This window comes from Calidris pugnax, unplaced genomic scaffold (genome assembly GCF_001431845.1).
Source record: "Calidris pugnax isolate Ruff unplaced genomic scaffold, ASM143184v1 scaffold63, whole genome shotgun sequence".
In the NCBI taxonomy this organism is placed as follows: domain Eukaryota; kingdom Metazoa; phylum Chordata; class Aves; order Charadriiformes; family Scolopacidae; genus Calidris; species Calidris pugnax.
In genome coordinates, this window is record NW_015090852.1 from 2,575,002 (window position 1) to 2,587,426 (window position 12,425).

At 42.2% G+C, this 12,425-nt stretch overlaps 2 protein-coding genes across 4 annotated transcripts in view; one reads left to right on the plus strand and one right to left on the minus strand.

Annotated features, from left to right (window-relative positions):
* Positions 1-147: 147 nt before the first annotated feature.
* LOC106888829 (centromere protein L-like) lies at positions 148-5,409 on the plus strand. Its single transcript, XM_014943334.1, has 4 exons — positions 148-288; positions 467-718; positions 2,088-2,630; positions 4,316-5,409. The coding sequence occupies exons 1-4, from the start codon at positions 148-150 to the stop codon at positions 4,385-4,387; spliced, it is 1,008 nt and encodes a 335-aa protein (XP_014798820.1). The 3' UTR covers positions 4,388-5,409.
* A 1,170-nt stretch (positions 5,410-6,579) lies between these two features.
* The window catches only part of KLHL20 (kelch like family member 20), a 26,415-nt gene continuing 20,569 nt past the window's right edge, over positions 6,580-12,425 (minus strand). For 2 of the 3 annotated variants that reach the window (XM_014943532.1, XM_014943531.1), the window contains 3 exons: positions 10,659-10,765; positions 8,440-8,520; positions 6,580-7,690 (listed from right to left, as the gene is read on the minus strand). In XM_014943532.1, coding sequence (XP_014799018.1) covers positions 7,681-7,690; positions 8,440-8,520; positions 10,659-10,765 — 198 coding nt within the window. In that variant the 3' untranslated portion in view covers positions 6,580-7,680. Of the gene's footprint in view, positions 8,521-10,658; positions 10,766-12,425 lie in introns of all 3 variants that reach the window. The other variant, XM_014943533.1, reaches the window with a different exon arrangement.

Genomic DNA, 12,425 nt, shown 5'->3' on the forward strand with positions numbered 1-12,425 from the left:
ACCTCTTCCACCCCCCCCCCCCGCCACAAATATGGCGGCGGGGGGTGGGCGGTGCCCGCTGCGCGCGCCGCAGGGGCCGACGGGAAGCGGTTTCAAACGGCGGCGGGCGGGGAGCGGCGGCGGTAGGCCCGGTGTTTGGGGCCGGCCATGGAGTCGGCGGACGGGGCGGCGCGGACGCTGCTCAGCATCAGGCGGCTGTCGCGGGGGCCGCCGTTCGGGCGGGCGCAAGGGTTGCTGGGGCGCAGCCACGGCGGCCAGCTGCTCTCCCCGCCCGCGCCGCACTCCCAGGTAGGCCCGGGGCGATGGCGGCGGGGCCTGGCCGTCCCCTCTCAGCCTCCCGCCAGGCCCAGAGGCCGGGCCGCGCAGACTGGAGGTCCCTTTGCAAGCCCTGAAGGGGGGAGTTCTCCTTTTTTTTTTTTTTCCCTTGGATTTTAATGTGTTTTTTTTTTCACTCCCCACCCCTTAGGAAAGCGCAGACCCTCAGAAAACAGCGTTCCTGCTGCGCAAGCAGTGGGCCTTATACAGCGTGACCCCTCTCTACAAGTTCTGTGACGCTCACCTGAAGGATTACGCTCGGCTGCTGAGTGCTTTTATTGCTGCCGAGAAGCAGAAAGGATTGGCAGTGGAAGTAGGGGTTGAGCTGGACATCAAAGTGACTGTCTCCAGCGTTCCTGACCTGAAAGGTAGTGACCGAGACCAGGCTGCGATTCTCGTTCAGGTAAGGAGCCTTCCTGGTGCTAAATCCGAGAGAATAATTGCTGGAATATCTGTTGAGACTTAATAAAAGTAAGTCCTGTCTATTTTCAATTCAAACAGAACATTTAGATGATCTTTGAGGTCCCTTCCAACCCTAACCATTCTATGATTCTATTTCATAAACAATGGATGTGTTTAATTGCAGCTGCGAGTTCAACTCTTTGATAAGCTCAGTGTAAGACTACGGGGAGCAATCCTCTTATTTTTTAGCTCAGCAGTCAGTTTACTGCAAGAACTTGGACAGGTAATTTAATTTCTCGGATGAATTTGGTGTAATCCTACCTCCTGGTCCAATTAATATTTCTGAAATGTGGGCCTCAAGTGAAAGATGCTACCAAAATGCCAAGTTCAGTATGGCAATGGTTGTAGGATGTACTATGGACTGGCTTTTCTGAATGAAGCAACATAAACTCAGATTTCAGGATTGTTCCTAATGAAGTAAAAAGTGCTTTTCCTGCTGCTTGCAACAGAATTCCACACATCTTTTAGGGATGCAGTGGACAGATTGAATAACTGTATGAGCTTTACAGGAAAGAATGTTGCACGAGAGGTCCTGACAAAAATCTTCTACCAGACATTTGAAATTATAAAACAAAAGCCATCTTTGACTAAAAAAAAATCAAACTAGCTCTGTAGCATTCAAATGCTTCTTTTCCCCACCCCAGCTTTCTTTGAGATCACCGGCTTCCTCGAAAAACTCAGAAGAGAAACTGGTATGGTCAGGCTGCTTCTGCTGCGTGTTTGGAGATCATCTTTCCGAGAACATGCCAGAGGACTTCACTTGTTTACCTCTGTTTCTGGTGAACGGGGCGGAGAGTTACACATCCCTTGTTGGAAGCTGGTTTCAGAAGACTTTTGACTGCTGCTTCCGCCGTTTGGCCATCAGCCCTCTCAATCTCAGTTGGATGGCAACAATGTGGACTGGGTGCAAAGTGGACAAAAGCACATCTGCCGTGGAACTCGTTTTCTCTGTCCCCTGCCTGCCCTATCCTCTGGATATTTCATATGCCATTCATCCAGAGGATGCCACAGCTCTGTGGGACACGGTGCAAAAAACTCCAGGAGAGATCACTCAAGAAGAATGTTGCATGAGAGGTCCTGACAAAAATCTTCTACCAGACATTTGAAATTATAAAACAAAAGCCATCTTTGACTAAAAAAAAATCAAACTAGCTCTGTAGCATTCAAATGCTTCTTTTCCCCAGTTGCACGAGAGGTCCTGACAAAAATCTTCTACCAGACATTTGAAATTATAAAACAAAAGCCATCTTTGGCTAAAAAAAAATCAAACTAGCTCTCTAGCATTCAAATGCTTCTTTTCCCCACCCCAGCTTTCTTTGAGATCACCGGCTTCCTCGAAAAACTCAGAAGAGAAACTGGTATGGTCAGGCTGCTTCTGCTGCGTGTTTGGAGATCATCTTTCCGAGAACATGCCAGAGGACTTCACTTGTTTACCTCTGTTTCTGGTGAACGGGGCGGAGAGTTACACATCCCTTGTTGGAAGCTGGTTTCAGAAGACTTTTGACTGCTGCTTCCGCCGTTTGGCCATCAGCCCTCTCAATCTCAGTTGGATGGCAACAATGTGGACTGGGTGCAAAGTGGACAAAAGCACATCTGCCGTGGAACTCGTTTTCTCTGTCCCCTGCCTGCCCTATCCTCTGGATATTTCATATGCCATTCATCCAGAGGATGCCACAGCTCTGTGGGACACGGTGCAAAAAACTCCAGGAGAGATCACTCAAGAAGAGGTGGATGTTTTTATGGACTGCCTTTACTCCCACTTCCACAGACACTTTAAGATCCACTTGTCAGCTGCAAAACTGGTGAAAGTTTCTACAGCAGTTGCCTCAGCACACTGTGATGGGATGATAAAGGTGAGGTTTTAAGTAGCAAAATGTCTTAACTAATGCTGAAAAAAATAAAATAACTGTACCTGTCTCAAAATGCCTTTTTAAAATGAAGGTTTCATGTTTCTTATGACAGAATCACAGATTCTGCCTAATTTCCCACAAGAAGTTGTTAAACTCTCAGTTTTTATTAGTCATAATTAGTTCTGGAGTTGGGGCAGCCACCAATACAGTTTTCTACTACTGCATTGCAGCAGAAGCTACTAATCCTAGTCTTGGACCAGAAATAGGTGTATTAGCCACAGTATGAACACGAAAGTTTCTTTGCCCACTGGCCAAAACTTAATAAGATCCCAAACTTTAAAAAAAAAAGTTCATTAGCTTTCTATCATTGCAGTTATTCTGACACAGTCAGAAGACAAATATAATTAACCTGCTATATAGAAATAACTGTTGTGTGCATTACCCAAGAGATAGATGATCCTAAGAGCCAAAACATCTTGCTTAAAAATACTTCACTTTTAATTCTTTTTCATAAAGGTAATGGTCTCTCAGAAGAGGTATCTATAATATGCTTTAAACCATGGAGGATTAATCTTTCCTGAAGTTCCTTCATGGAATACAATATGGTCTTCTGAGATAAAGAACAGTTTGTGTAAATGCAATTGCTTATATTTGGTCTCTCTACGATGTACTGACTTCATTGTTCTGGGTACAGAGGGAATGTTAGAGGCTACAGCTGAGACCCCACTCATGTACCTCTTTCCTGGAGCAAGAATTCATCAAATGAAAGAAAATTAGCTTTGTTGGGAATAAATTCTTAATTTCAGTCTTTGTCGGACAACTGTAAACCGCTAAATATTAGTGTTGTATTGCCTGTTTTTCCTTGCAGTAGTTTAAAAGTGACTGAAACAAATTTTATGTCATGGGTAAGTAAACACAAATACTCAACTGTACAGGCTTTCTGAAGAAAGGTTCTCTCCTGGACTGTGTGTTGTGTAAACTCAGTTATGGCTCTTATAATGGGGATAATGAGTTCAAGGCAGACATATATTCAGTATGGGAAAATATGCCGGTTTCTTTGAATACCCTTAGTGTCCTACAGAAGGAGGGAGGTAGTTGAAGGAGCAGAAGTGCTAGGATTCTTGCCTTCCAACAAGCTGGAGTAGGAGCAGAGTATTTCTTAGGTGCTCTGCTTCACATGGGACAGGAGCAGAAGTCAGAGGGCTTTGAAAGGAGCAGCCTGAACCATGAGCGTTTTCCCTGTATCCAGGGTCAAAACAGCAACAAAGGTACCTTGCAAACAGCAACAGAGAAGTTGACTAATCATGTATTCAGTATGGGAAAATATGCCGGTTTCCTTGAATACCCCTAGTCTCCTACAGAAGGAGGGAGGTAGTTGAAGGAGCAGAAGTGCTAGGATTCTTGCCTTCCAACAAGCTGGAGTAGGAGCAGAGTATTTCTTAGGTGCTCTGCTTCACATGGGACAGGAGCAGAAGTCAGAGGGCTTTAAAAGGAGCAGCCTGAACCATGAGCGTTTTCCCTGTATCCAGGGTCAAAACAGCAACAAAGGTACCTTGCAAACAGCAAAAACATGCTTATCAGCACAAGTGGAATACTTAGTAGTTGGTTTCCAGCCATTTAAGGGTATGGAAATTTGGCAACTGCCACTTTTGTTTTGACATGCTTTTTTTTTTTTTTCTTCCTTACAGTTTCTACAAAGCAAATACCTAACAGGAATGCTGATGCTACTGACAGAACTAGCGATTGCTCAGATACAGTGAGAGTCACTCCAGCAAGTCCTCATGCTAAGAAGGGTTACAGTCAGAAGATGTATGCTGAAAAACTGAAACTTGCTCCTGCAGCACCTTCTTTCCTTTCATCCTGGCTGTTCAAAGTTGGACTCTTAACTCCTACACTCAACCCTGTAACAAGAGGCAATTCAATGTCATGCCCAGCAAAGACAAGCAGACGTTTTGCCTCTGCTACACAGTACAAACTTCTAATAGTTTCTTAAGCACCTTTGTAAAACAATGTATCAGTTACTCTATGTGTAGATATTACCAGGGGCTAGGAGATAAACTTCACGAATTGTTGGATGAAACTTATTGACAGGTATTTTCTGTTTCAAATAGCAAGCTCGTTTTCACTGAACTAGACAGCCTAAACTGCAGTGACTCTTGGGGCAGTCTAAATAAAAAGTCTAGCACACCTGAGAAAGGGCACATGCTCTACAACCCAGGGAAGAAAAATCCAGGTCTAACCTCCTTCCTACCTTGCTAAGGCCAGTTGGTAACTGTCATAATGTGGTCATGTCCATCCCCATTGGGCTAAGGTGAACAGCACAAGAGTGAGAAGTACCTTGTGTGTCCAGCCTGTTGGTCCTCTCAGATAAGTTAATGCACAGGAAAAGGAGGTCTGTGTATAAACTAGATATTTATTATGCTTTGCCTGATGTTTGTAGTCTTTTATGTAATCTTTTAGGGCACAGAGCTCTCATGGTTGGAGTTACAGGTGCTAAAATTTTCTACTAGATCTCTCCCTTCTGTGGCAGGTAGGAGTTGAAAGAGTTAATGTGCAGTGCCTGGCTATAGCATAAACAGAGAGGAAGTAGACTAAGTATTATGATTTTTGTATTGCTGTACTAAATAAAGATTTGTCACCTTTTGTCAATATATTGGCCTTGAGCAAAGTAAAGGCCACCTCTGTCCAATTAAGTATATACTTGTATGGTGCTTATTTCAATTATAGCTTACCTAACTAAACTAGTTGTTACTTATGAAATAATTCTGTGAGCAGCAAAATTTAAAGTCTGGTCTCCTATATGATACACTTGTAATGGCTTCACATTTGTACAGCATCTCTAAGGTCTGATGAGTTTGTGCTGTGACCTTCCCCCTAAGCCGGGATGCAAGTTTTCCCTTCTTTGCTCAAAACCCATAATTTTAGGATCTGTTTGTCCACTGTCACTAAAAGCATTCTTCATTCTTTTCCCCAGCAACATTGAGATGAACCAGCCATGCAAACATGTAACTCCCTAACATGACCTAATCGCATACCTAGTTCCTAATCTACTTTTAATAATCTATTTCCAGAATTAGCCAAAGAAACATGGACTTGTTTTTAGGTTTTGTTTGAGATGAAAATGGATTATTTCTGCTTAGTTAAGTTTGCAGTCTGTAAAGTGATTATTCTTACCCTGGTAGAAGCAACTAAGCAATCTTCTGAAGGTACTGACAGCTCAGCAGCTATTTAAACTATCACTTCTGGTGCTTTCTGGTTTCCTTTTATGAAACATCTTAAAGTTTGCTATCTTGATTCAGAGGAACACTGGGTAAAGCAGAGTAAAGTCTGATGTCACCAGCACCTGTATTTAATTTGAAAACAGGACAGTTACACCTATGATTAGTTTTAAATCTAATGCTCAGCTCTTTCCAAGAAATTTGCATAAATCTCAAAAAAAACCCTAAGAAATTCCATGTAGCCTCTTTTAACCTCTTCCTTACCTTAAGAACACACACTAATAGCCTATGAAACTCCAGTGGAGTACGTGTGTGAACTACAGCCATACTCAGCTTTCAAGAGTGATGTCTTGCTGTGTACGTGTGGTATCTACTACAGTCTAGCTGTAAGGTATTGCTGGAGTGAAAAGCTACTGGTTTGGTTTTGGGTTTTGTGGTGTTTTGTTTTTTTTTTTAAAACATGCTTATCAGCAAATTGGGGTATAGCCCTCATTGATAACTGAAGTCAAGTGAACAGAGCTAGATTTAGCCAGATAGTGCAGATACTTCCTTCCAGAAAAAGCTGGTTCTGAACGATGTGCTTCTAAGCAACTGAGAATAACACCAAACAGCAGAGCTTTAAGCCAATTTTACTTGGACTGGTACCTAAAAATAAAAAACAACCCAGGGTCTGTGTCCACCCAAACTCTGCAAAAGCATAGCCCACCGCTTTCACCCAAAGGAACAAAGAAAAGAACAGCATAGAAGAAATTTATTAAGATCGCACTATTTGTACAAGTTACTCATGCTAGAAAAAAGCATAAATGATACATGTAAACATTTGTTTACAGAATACTTTTCCTTTTAAAGGTGCAAATGATCTTCATATGTAAACACAAGAATACTGACCTTTAGGGGAAAAGAGGCTTTTAAAAAAGTTTTAATGACCCATTTATTACTGTAGTGTAATTTTTACTATATTCAAGCACATGAAAATTGGAGTTACATGAATCAAACTATGAAGTTAAAGTACTTAAGGTGTCAGCGCTGCCTTTATTCATCTCAAGAATTTACAGTCCTCTTATTCTTTTTAAAGTCAGATTAGGTAAGGTCCAAAGTTATATCAGGTGCAAAAGGTCATTCTTTCGTACTAGATAGAAATTACAGTACAAACATATCAGAACCTCGGAGTCTAAAGTTCCTCCTTCCTCTCCCCCCACCCCTGGGTACCTTTGCAGTCACCAAGCCATGACAGTTACTCCCAACGCCAGCAAATAGCCCCTCCCCTCCAAACTCTTTAACGAGCCTCATACCTTTTCCTGCTCTGAACCCTCACAGGCGAAGTTCATAAAAATCACTAAAAGAGAGGATACCATCTCATCACGGTCAATGTTTCACAACAGGAATTCTGAAGACACAGACAAGAGGCAGGAGGGCAGGGAAGGTGATGCTGGTCTAAGCTTTTTTTTCAGCAGGAGCTGACTGTGGGTCTGCTGCTGTAGCAAGAACCTGAGAGGTGAGTGTTGATCTAGGCTAGTCAGAATTAACAGACGATACCTGCATCCCAGCTTCGGACAAGAACTGGTATCTAGCAGGCAACATGAGGAAAAGGTTTTTATAAGTAAGCAACAACCAGTCGTTTGTAGGTTCATATACAGGGGAGGGGAGAGACAAAAGCTGAACTTTTGTACCATACACTGTACAGTAAAAAGGCATCATTTGAAATCCTTTTCACTCTCACCCTTTTTGGGCACTTCACTGATTCAGTCGATAGATGAGAGTTCCAGTTCTACTTCTTGCCTCCAGCAAGACTGAAAAGATATTCAGGGCACCCATCCTCACAGCTCTCCTGTACTCTAAGAGACCCTAAAACATACCACAAGGGTTGGAACCACAATAGCTGGCAGGACATAGCCCTGCCCTAACCACACCAGCTTGTCAAAACTCAAATCACACACGCACATATACATATATAAAATACATATATATATATGCACACATATATATGTATATAAAAAGCTGGAATCATCGCTGTGAGCGATACAAAGAAAATACATGATACAAATTAAATGAAAAAATAAATATACTCTGTGCACAGAAAAGCTTCTGTGTAAAGGTGGCACCTTGCAGGTCAAGTACTTTTTTTGAAGCTCTCTGTAAATAAGGCAAAAGCAATGTTTTCTGTATCACTTTCCTCTTCCACCCACCACACAGCTGCCACATCCACTGCTCACAGCAGGAGGGAAAGCAGGAAACCCACCTCCTTGCCAGACTCCCAGTATAGCATGGGGGCTCTATGTCAGCATTGTTTACGCTACGATAACTTTTACAGTTTGGTTGAATTCAAAAATGTAGACTATTCAGAAAAAAATACGGACATAAGCAACACTTATACTTTTGTCCAGTGGTTCCCTGGAGTCTGACAACGTGGTCTCCCATTGGGCACACTCGCACAGAAGTCATTTTTAGAATTCCATAAAATGAGTCACGGGCAAAGAGTTACATTGGATCTAGACCGTGCATACTAGAGCTGCAAAGAGGTCCAGTGTCAACAAGTCTCTTCAGTTTTTTCTAGGAATGAGAACCAAGGGGTCTCCCTCCCTCTTGATGCTTACCATATATGGGATTCACAGTGTGTCATTTTGATAACACCTACTCCTCCTCCCAGCCGCCGGTAGTTCATCCCACCGTACAACCTGCAAAGACAAGGTTTCAGTGGTCACACGGGTTCAGCTCCTTCCCAGAGCTACCACAGGAAAGACTGAACCAGCCCTTGTGAGCACAATTACACCATGGTTAACTTCTGGTTAAAGCAGACCATGACAAGTTGGGCAGCAGTCATTTTACAGACTTCCAAGGTAAACCCCCGGTTAATTTCTGGTTAAAGCAGACCATGACAAGTAAGTTGGGCAGCAGTCATTTTACAGACTTCCAAGGTAAACCCCTGTGTTTGATCACGCCTTTCTCTCTCAGAAATAGAAACTGCTTCTCATTTTGACACCACAGTTTTCTGCTACTCAAGCAATTGCTTGCTTTCTCCCTGTCTGGTAATGCCCAAGATAGAAAGGAACTCTGCAAGTGGTAGCTGACCTAGGGCTACATTTTGGGTAATGCAAGAGCAAGGAGAGGTTTGCTACTTACAGTTCAACTAATTTCTTCTATATTTCTAATACGCTGAATTCAGCTGATGTAACAAATATGTAACACATCCCAAGCACCATCTGTTTCTCCAAAATATGTTACTGAAATTGTGCCCGCGTTTCATATGGATATCTGAGCCCTATAGACTCCAGCATCCTACTCCCTTCAGCTGCATATTTCCCCCTGAGCCAGTGAAGTCTGCTGGCAGAAACGGGAGAAGCAAGTTCATCAAACATCTCCTACCCATGCAAGTTGTTAAACCCTGAATTGCATCAGAAGTATTTCTCAGACAGGCTACACAAATAAAAAGTATCCTTCACAGAGCAAGAAGTTCGGCAAACAGAAGAAAGAGAAGGCCACAGATGTTGATCTATATTGGATGCAGTGGGAGGAAAAAAACCACAAGCTAATACCTTGAATAACCTCCTAAACTTCTGTGAGCACTGGTCCAGGCAGTAACTCCTAACTCTAGACATCTTATTACTGTTACTGTCACTGAAAGTAGCTGAAACCACTCAGCTAGGGAATATGAAGTAGGTATTACACTCTACTTAACTGGTTTTCTCAGGAATTCAAAAGGCATTGGTCCATAACTCAACAAACAGCAGGAAGTTCCTCCACTGCTTCTGATGACAGCTTATCCCATAGGGAAAGGGTTAATCTACTAGTATTACTAGGCTGGACGGAATAAGGACGTTAATTTCTTCCTATTCCCCACCCCTGCCAGACTACTAAAGCAGCAAGAATACAGATAGGAGCTTGAAATACAATACTAATTAGCTCTGGGAATAAAGACAAAAGCAATTGCTTTCAAGTGTAGTTATGACTAGAAAAGCAATAGGAAAAATAGCCTTTCTGCTCAGTACATAGTTTTGATCAGCAATTTCATATTATTTCTCTTAGTTTGTAAATCAGATGAAAACCTTGCCGTTTTGCAGATTTAAAGGGAAAGACTATAATATGCTTGAAGTGATCTGTTTCAGCTCCTCCAAAAGGATTTGGAAACCAGAGCCTCAGCTTGAAAGCAAAAAATGAGTAGGTTGAATTCTACATCATGACTGTGAGCTCCTTCTGCTAAGGGCAAGCTTAGTTCTTTTGGGAAACAGGAGAGACTCAGCTCAAAATAAACAGAAGGGGCATCTGTCTCTCAGTGTGGTCCATTTTTGTTATGTTCAAAAGCAGCACTTGAAAACAAACTGGGTTTTGCTATGACCTTTTGCTCACTACCCAACAAGCCTGCTAAATCATTTATTTTCTCCAGGTCTCAAAAACCTATCTAAACACCATTTTCCTACCTGCAAAAGACACAATGAGATTTTATTCATTAAGTATTGATTAAATCTGTCGGGACACTGGGACAGGAAAAGTACAGAAAGCTCTCGTTTTACTTCAAAATCAAAGCTGTAATTCAAACAGAAATCTGCAAGAAAATGTTTCTCAACTGCTATAGTCACAGACACGGGGATGCTGTAGGTAGATGGCATATTGGGATATTTTTCAAAATGTGATTCTCTTTCTTACACTTTCATGAAAGCCAACAAGCCACAATGTGAATGTTGTGTGTGGCCACCACATCCCAGTTCTTCACTATAGTGTACATCACACTTCTAAGTTGGCTGGGACAGCTCCAGCTGGGTGGCAGCAGCTCCAGCTGGAGGTCACTATTTGATTGCTCCACAAACTTAACAGTTACCTCCATGTGTTAGCATCTGGATCAAACACCTCAATGGTCTTCAAGTACGTTGTGCCATCAAAACCCCCCACTGCCATCAGCTGTCCATTCACCACCGCGAGGCCAACCTGCAAAACAGCCACCAGAGATAGTACCTATTACCTGGGACGTCCTGAAAAGACAGGTCCTGAAAAGGAGGATTAAAATGAAAATATTAATAAAAGGATTTAGTAACCATGTTTGGTGAAAGTCTGCAATAGAGGGTTTTTTTTTTTGGGGGGGGGGGGGGGGGAAGGACACACAAAATATCCTAAAAAATGGCAAGACTTTAAAAGTTAAATGCATATCTCTAAATAGAGACTGTCAAAGAAAAAGTAGTAAGTTCACTAACATAACCTTATTACCAGCTATAAGAGTTAGAACTGCTTGCATAGTAATAGATACATGAGAACATAAGCCTTTATCAGACAAAACTTACTACGTCCTGGACTGAAATTCTTGACAAAGTATGACACACACACACCAGAATATCTACCAGCTACAGCCTGGAACACTTGCTTAAACTAGAAGAACCATATGTGAGCCTCTGGCCTACTCCTCTTGTGCTGGAGCTTGGACCATCTCTAAGCACCTTTCTTGTCCAGCCTTTCTATTTTGTCTTTCTGCTGAAACACAAAAATCACTGAAATCTCAAACAGTTCTGTGGTTTAGGAAGATCACTTCCAGTGAAAACATCTCATGGCATAAAAGAGAAAAGATGACAAGAACACAATGTCAAATGGTCCTTGTTTGGGCTTTGAGGAAGTCAGAAAGAACTCAGGAGGGCTGCAGATACAAATGCAGCTGTTCAACAGTTCTGTAGAAAGCAAATAGCAAAGCAGCTCATGAAAAGTCAATGCCTAATCGGTAACTAAAGAGGAGAGTGTTGGACAGTGTACTATATACTTTGAGGATGGAAATAAATATGTATTCTCTGCCTCCAAAACCAGTAGTTGCTCAAATTATGATTCATACTTGCCTCACCAGACACTGAAATACTACCATACAGACAGAATTAATCCACTCTTTACTATATAATCCAGTATCCAATGATAAATATTCATAACGTCTGCATCTGCCCAAACACATTGACTACTTAAAGCACTATGTTAATCTTTTGTTCACATGTCTACAGAAAGCAGGAAGATTAGCAGTTGATGAGAAGATGCTGTCACTCCCCATACTCACTGAATTGGGTGAAGAGAGGTGACGTACTAAGCGAAAGCCCAGAAACCCTGTTCCCACACACATCTCAAGGCAATGAAAAGACTTGGCTGGATGGCTGTATGATGACCTAAACACATACCCACCCAGCTTCCCAGCTCACTCTTTTGAGCAAGTAGGTACGTTCACCTCCTAATTCATCCAAAGTGGATTGCAGGATAAGATTTGGGTGCTAATTTCGATAGCGTTCTCTAATAGTATTTCATACCATGTATGGCTACTTCACCAAGTAAAAACCTAAAGAACTCCTCTATTTCGGGGCTAAGTAGCTGACTCCATATAAAGAACCAAAACTATTAGAAAAGACCCTCAAAATAACTCAATTTCTCCATCTTCAGGCACGTTAAACAGATGCCTATGGCACGACACATCCACCACTTCATTCTCTAGTCTTGCTAAAGAGCTTTGACTTTTTGCAAACCTGTCCCCTCACAGAAGGAGAGATGAAAGAATCACAGAATCTTAGTGGTTGGAAGGGACCTCTGAGATCGAGTCCAACCACAAAAAAAAAAAAAAAAAAAAAAA

What these genes read in the sequence shown, in the direction of transcription:
- LOC106888829 (XM_014943334.1), top strand. Translation starts at nt 148, where the DNA reads ATGGAGTCGGCGGACGGGGCGGCGCGGACGCTGCTCAGCATCAGGCGG. An exon ending in CGCCCGCGCCGCACTCCCAG is followed by an intron (nt 289 to 466) that starts GTAGGCCCGGGG and finishes CCCACCCCTTAG; the next exon opens with GAAAGCGCAGACCCTCAGAA. An exon ending in ACTGTGATGGGATGATAAAG is followed by an intron (nt 2,631 to 4,315) that starts GTGAGGTTTTAA and finishes TCTTCCTTACAG; the next exon opens with TTTCTACAAAGCAAATACCT.